Source organism: Phyllostomus discolor, chromosome X, assembly GCF_004126475.2.
Source record: "Phyllostomus discolor isolate MPI-MPIP mPhyDis1 chromosome X, mPhyDis1.pri.v3, whole genome shotgun sequence".
Lineage (NCBI taxonomy): Eukaryota > Metazoa > Chordata > Mammalia > Chiroptera > Phyllostomidae > Phyllostomus > Phyllostomus discolor.
In genome coordinates this window covers 97,835,394-97,842,412 of record NC_050198.1, presented here as the reverse complement: position 1 = coordinate 97,842,412, position 7,019 = coordinate 97,835,394, and the positions used below count along the sequence as shown (strand labels likewise).

The 7,019-nt window shown below is 48.6% G+C and overlaps 1 protein-coding gene across 1 annotated transcript in view; it reads left to right on the top strand.

Annotated features, from left to right (window-relative positions):
* Window positions 1-2,827: 2,827 nt before the first annotated feature.
* The window catches only part of AR (androgen receptor), a 204,294-nt gene continuing 200,102 nt past the window's right edge, over window positions 2,828-7,019 (top strand). The window contains exon 1 of the mRNA XM_028523173.2: window positions 2,828-5,521. Within this exon, the coding sequence (XP_028378974.1) occupies window positions 4,008-5,521 (1,514 nt within the window). The 5' untranslated portion in view covers window positions 2,828-4,007. The remainder of the gene's footprint in view (window positions 5,522-7,019) is intronic.

Here is a 7,019-nt window from a genome sequence, read left to right as displayed (position 1 = left end):
GATTTTTAAAAGAAGGGCAGGAAAATGAGATTTAAGATGGGAGATAAGAGTTCTAAATTCAAAATCAAGTACTATATGCACCTATTATGTTCACAGTACTTAGCCTTTCCTGTCCATGATCAAAATGTTTATAATATCACCTTTAAAAATAAGATATAACAAAGTGACCCTTTAGATTTGTATGTTTTCTTGTTTACAAAGTTGTTCCATATATGTGATCTCCTTTAATTATCACATCAGACTTTTGAGAATATATATCATTGGTCACTATTTTCTGATGAGAAAACTGGGAAAACAATTTTTATGCTGTAGAAGCAACATGAATTTTGAAGTAATTCAGAGTTGGATTTAAATGTCTGTTTGGCTGTCATTTATTCAACAGGAAATCATTCAGAGAATTATTTCTCATTTTATTTTTTTTTCAGGCTACTTTGCTTATAACTACCCTTCTCACAACTGCCCATTGGTCATTTCCTACTGTTAGCAACCCCTTCCATAGCCACCCTTTACTGGGTATAAATAAGAAAACTCCTGGCTGGTGTAGCTCAGTGGATTGAGTGCAGGCTACGAACCAAAGTGTCCCAGGTTCGATTCCCAGTCAGGGTAGATGCCTGGGTTGCAGGCCATGACCCCCAGCAACTGCACATTGATGTTTCTCTCTCTCTCTCTCTCTCTCTCTCTCTCTCTCTCTCTCTCTCTCTCTCCCCCCTTCCCTCTCTAAAAATAAATAAATAAAATCTTTAAAAAAAAGAAAACTTAAGTCAGTCACAGCATTCTAAATATTTAAGTGTTAGAAAATCCATGCGACACAGCCTCTACCTCCCCTTCTCCCCATTTTACAGAGCAGGAAACTGAAGCTGAGGGAAAGGCAGATTATATTCAGTTTGTAGGCAAGCAGTTCTCCTGGCTCCGAGACCTGTGCTATTTCCATTCTACTTTCCTGCCAGCCCAGCTGACTCAATTACTTCTGAGCAACCTTAGTTAAAAGCTTCTGTGGGCCCTGGCAGTTCAGTTGGTTAGAGTGCTTTCCCCATACGCCAAGGCTGAGAGTTCCATCAGCTGTGAGGATACATACAAGAATCAACCAATGAATGCATAAATAAGTGGAACAACAAATCTATGGTTTTCTCTCTCTCTTAAAAAAAAAGGTTTGGTGGAACTAGAGTTTCCACCTATTCAAATAGGTTTTCAAAATATCTGCATTTAAATTACATATTCCTGTTTCCCATTACATTAGGAAATTGAGAATTAGTTTTGTTACAATTAGACATTTCTATGAATGGGCTGCTCCTTTACCATAAGGACTGATTTGTGAGATTCCTCAGCAAGAAAGGAGAATGTATTTGGGATACATCCAAGTAAAGCTGGGGCCATTAAAATCCTAGGGCATAATTTTTTACCTCCTCAGGCCTTTGGGTTCTGTAAAGTTCATTTATAGCGCTGTTCCAAGTGCCCTTGACATTGATAAGTCTAGCTAAAATAGCAATGAGATGGAAGACTAGTTAAGGTTCCACTAATGTGGAAGATAGAACAAATTGTGTCCTTGCTTCAATGTCTTCATTGGAAAATATAACTGATTATACCATTTCTCTGCCTTTAGGATTAAGCTACCTCCTTTGGTCAGGGTAAATAAATGCTTATGATGTTTGGTTGTGAACAACATAAAGACATTGTAGATGCTTGTAAAAAGTAGAAGAGGATTAGATTAAAATCTGCACAAGCCTGGGACAGATAGACCCAGCCAGATGTAAAAGTCTAAGGAATTTAAAAACTAGGGAGGCACAGGGCCCCTGTCAACACAAAGGAAACCTCCTTCCCTATAGGTCTACCCTTCCATTGCCTCCACTACTTCATTTCCACCTGCCTCTCCATCTTTCCACAGGGACTATGAGACCTCCTCCACAGAAGAGCAACTGCGGTATCCCATGTCACCCTCCACTACTGGCTGTCCACCAAGAGGAAGAAAAGCAGTCCTGTGCAGGTCCCAGTCTTTGAATAGTGCAGCTTGCAAACTTACAAATATACAAAAGCAATTTAGAAAAGAAATTGCCTGTATGTAACAAACGTCTGCAACACCTTGGACAAAATTGAGGTTCCTGTGCACATGACATGAGTGTTTGGTGTTTTTGTTTGCCTGCTTGCCTGGGTGACTTTTGCCTTTGAACATTTGGATAGGTGAGAAGTGTGTGAGGTTGGAGGCATTTCCAGACAGGAAAGGGGGAAGAAATGAGGCAGAGATGATTACTGGTTCCCAGGGTGAGGGTTCATAGAGCAACTGGTACCATGCCACGAAGCCCAATCAACGCCTGGGGAGGAATCTGAAAGATATCAACAAGTATCTGCTGACTTGGCAATAGCCTGTCTTCCGTTTGTAGAAGACCCTCCAGTCCGCACTTCTCAGTCTGCGGTGAATATAGTCCCTAGCCTAAGGGGATGATACTCCTATTGCTCCTCCCACACACCCACAGTGTCTGTTTTGAGATTGGACTTCGGAACCAAATCTGCAAGTGCTGGCCTCTGGGAGCTGCGCTAGCCCTGTCCTCAAATAAAGCCCTGGGTTAAAGCTTCAGCCCTGGCGCCTAAAAACCAGGTCCAGGAAAGCAGGAGATACCAGGCAGCTAGGGTCTTCCTGGGCTAGAGCGATCCTCTTCTGCTTTCACCCACGCTGCAGCAGCACTTGTTTCTCCAAAGCCACTCGGCATTAGTGCGCGGGGTGGGGAGGGGAGGGGAGCTGAGGGAAGGGAAGGGTGGGGAGGAGAGGGGAGGGGAAAAAAGGAAAGGGGAGGGGAGGGAGAAAGGAGGTGGGAAGGCAAGGAGGCCGGCCCGGCGGGGGCGGGACCGGACTCGCAAACTGTTGCATTTGCTCTCTACTTCCCAGCTCACCCTCTGAGATCTCAGGGAGCCAACGTGCTGGGAGAGGCTAAGGGTCCCGAGCAAACCTGGAGGCAGAGGAGGCAGCGGAGGGAAAGTGACCAGGCTAGCCGCTCCAGTGCGGGACAGAAGCCGAAGGGACGCCCGTGTCAGCTCTAGCCGGGCTGTGGCGGCTGCCAACGCCTCTTGCAGCGCAGCGGCTTCGAAGCCGCCGCCCCGGAGCTACGCTTTTCTCTTCGGTGAAGTTTTTGAAAGCTGCTAGAGACTCAGAGGAAGAGAGGAAAGTACCCGGTAGGACTGACGGCTGCTTTTGTCTTCCTCCCCTCCACCCCATTGCCCCTTCCTGGGGCTCCTCTCCTGCTGCTGCCTCCTCCCGCTCCCCTCTACCCCCCCCCCCCCAAGACACGCACTTCCCCTCCACTCTAGTCGGCCCAGAGCGGCCAGCCCGAGTTTGCAGAGAGGTAACTCCCTTTGGCTGCCAGCAGACAAGCTAGCTCTGCGTTGCGAAGACTGCTCTGGTGAAGCTAGGCGATCTCGGAGACGCTTCAGCTGTACAGCCAGGACCTGCCTGGTTAGGCGACACGCGGGGTGAGCCCCTAGGTTCCCCTCACTCCTTCTCCACCTCGCCCTGCATGCCCCCGCCCTCTAGCCATTTTTCGGGACCAAAGATCAAAGGATGAAAAGGCAATCAGGTCTTCAGTAGTCCAAAACAAAAACAAACAGAAAAACCCCATTCAAACCCGGACAAAACTGAGGGGAAGGAGGGAGAAAAACAATAACCAGATTCCATTTGCACCTGCTTCAGTGGACACAATCTGGAAGACGGAGAGTTGTTGTTGTTTTTTTATTTTTTCTTTCAAGATCTGAGCATCTATTGAATCTATTGCAAGTATTGAACAGACTGAGAGCCTAGCAGGGCTGATTTTGTCCAACGCGTGTGTTTTCCTCTGCACAAGACTTTGAGGCTGTCAGAGAAATTTCGTGTGGTTATTCCTGCAAGTTTCTTTCCCAGGAGCTTCCCGCAGGTGGGTAGCTAGCTGCAGTGACTACCGCATCACAGCCTGTTGAACTCTTCTCAGCAAGAGAAGGAGAAACAGGATAAAGGAATTAGGTGGAAGATTCAACCAAGCTCAAGGATGGAGGTGCAGTTAGGGCTGGGGAGGCTCTACCCACGACCGCCGTCCAAAACCTATCGAGGAGCTTTCCAGAACCTGTTCCAGAGTGTGCGAGAAGTGGTCCAGACCCCGGGACCCCGGCACCCGGAGGCCGCGAGCGCAGCACCTCCTGGCACCCATTTACAGCAGCAACAGGAGACCAGTGCCCGGCAGCAGCAGCAGGGTGAGGATGGATCTCCCCAAGCCCAGAGCAGAGGCCCCACAGGCTACCTGGCCCTGGAGAATGAACAGCAGCCTTCACAACAGCAGTCAGTTCCCGAGGGCCACCCGGAGAGTGGCTGCATCTCAGAGCCCAGAGTCCCTTCAGCTGCCGGCAAGGGGCTGCAGCAGCAGCCGCCAGCACCTACGGACGAAGATGACTCAGCTGCCCCATCCACGTTGTCCCTGCTGGGCCCCACTTTCCCGGGCTTAAGCAGCTGCTCCGCCGATCTTAAAGACATCCTGAGCGAGGCCGGCACCATGCAACTGCTTCAGCAGCAGCAGCAGCAGCAACAGCAGCAGGAGGTAGTATCTGAAGCCAGCAGCAGTGGGAGAGCGAGGGAGGCCCCTGGGGCTCCAACGTCCTCCAAGGACAATTACCTAGGGGGCAGTTCTGCCATCTCGGACAGCGCCAAGGAGTTGTGTAAGGCAGTGTCGGTATCTATGGGCTTGGGTGTTGAGGCTTTGGAGCATCTGAGTCCTGGGGAACAGCTTAGAGGGGATTGCATGTATGCTCCGCTCCTGGGAGGTCCACCTTCTGTGCGTCCTACTCCTTGTGCCCAGCTGGCTGAATGCAAAGGTTCTCTGCTGGATGACGGCCCAGGCAAGGTCACTGAAGAGACTTCTGAGTATTCCCCATTCAAGGCAGGTTACCCAAAAGGGCTGGAAGGCGAGAGCCTGGGCTGCTCTAGCAGCGCTGAAACAGGAGTCTCCGGAACACTTGAGCTGCCATCCGCCCTGTCTCTCTACAAGTCTGGAGCACTGGAAGAGGCAGCGGCTTATCAGAGTCGCGACTACTATAACTTTTCACTAGCCCTGGCCGGGCCGCCACCCCCTCCGCCGCCTCACCATCCTCAAGCCCGCATCAAGCTAGAGAACTCACTGGACTATGGCAGTGCCTGGGCAGCTGCAGCGGCGCAATGCCGCTATGGGGACCTGGCGAGCCTGCACGGTGGGGGTGCAGCGGGACCCAGCTCAGGCTCACCCTCAGCTGCCTCCTCTTCCTGGCACACTCTCTTCGCGGGTGAAGAAAGCCAGCTGTATGGGTCCTGTGGCAGTGCTGGTGGCGGCAGCACAGGGGAGGCCGGGGCTGTAGCCCCCTATGGCTACACTCGGCCACCTCAAGGGCTGGCTGGTCAGGAAGGCGACTTCCCCCCATCTGATGTGTGGTATCCTGGCGGCATGGTGAGTAGAGTGCCGTATTCAAGTCCCAATTGTGTCAAAAGCGAGATGAGCCCCTGGATGGAGAGCTACTCTGGATCTTACGGGGACATGCGGTAAGTTTCCCCGTTTAGAAATGTCTTTCAGCCTTGAGTTAGTCTGTGTTCTGGGGTATATCTTCTGTCCGGGTGAACACTCTGCCGCTGGGAGAGCCCAATGGGGTTCCATAGAAAGAGCTGCCCTAAATCGGGAGGTTTACCTGGACTCCAGGCCTGCCTAAGATTTCACCGTAGTGCTCCGAACCCTCAGTCTGCGTCCCAATAACTGCTGCTAAGACCCTGGGTGCTGGTTCGTACCCTTCCAAATTCCTTGACAATTCTCCACTCCCGGCCTCCTAAAATCCTGCCTGACTCCCCAGGTCTCCAAACTTAAATCCAATTGCAAGGGCCACTGTCGGAAATAAAGCCCTTAATCCCTCCATTAATTTTTCTCCTCAACTCCCCAAATCTGTGAATATGGAAAAAAATATGAGCAGTTTCTCTTAGAGTCTGTTAAAGTTTGCCCTCCAGCCTGTGACCAGTCTTGGCAGGTTAGAGGCAAAAAGACTGGCCCAAGGTTTTCTGAGCCCGCCTCCTTCAAAAAGATAAAATGGAGTGTGGGATTAGACGAACAAGGTGGTCTCTGAGTTCTAAGGGCCCGCTGTGTGAAGAAGCGGTGAAATTCCTTCCCTGGCAACAATTGAGGTCTTGCCCAGGGATTGGAGGTCAGCACAGAGAATCCAACCAGGCACAAATTAAGGACAATTTTCTTAGTGAACACTGGGCAGAATTTACCCTCACAGTTTAACTATGTTGGAAGTAGTTGCTTGTCTTTTTTTTTTCTTCTTGTAAATAGTTTATTTTTCTCTGTGGATTATAACAGATCCTCAGTCCTCTACTTCAGGTTTGCATCAGATCTACAAAGAGAACTTTTTTAAGTAAAGACTTTAACCAGGCGAGTCTGATTTATAAAAGTGTTGGAAAAAGTTTTAAAGGATTTCCTGAAATTCCAGAGTGCTCAGAAATCTGATTTTGGGAGGAAGGAGTAAGGCTTTTCAATACACTCCTTTATTACAAGAACATTTTCAAACATGAGCTGTTACCTTTAACAAATTGAATAAGAACTGTTAGAGGCATATGAGCTACAACCTTGTCCAAAACTTTTAATTAGAAAATGAGAAAAGAGGCAGTCAGTTTCATCTTGCTTATTAAAAACCTTCCTTACCACAGTTTTTCATTTTTTTGCAGATCATGTTGATGATTTTTTTCCCAACAAACTGATATATTAGTTTATCTCTGTGAGGGAGGGACTATATTGACTGTGGAACTAACTCCTCAAGTTTGCTGGGTGCTGATGTCCCCATTGACTTGTGTATTGTTCTGCATATAGCTGTTGTTGACTATATCTGTGTTATTTTTATCTGTGGCTTTTCAAATTTCATTGTTAGTGTTAGCATCTTTGGCAACTTAAATCAAACAATTTACCTCCTTTCACTGATGCTTCTGTTCTTGGAAAGTTGATAGCATGGTGTTAGAAAAGAGAGCGGAGGATAAAATTTCCTAAAACATTTTCTGG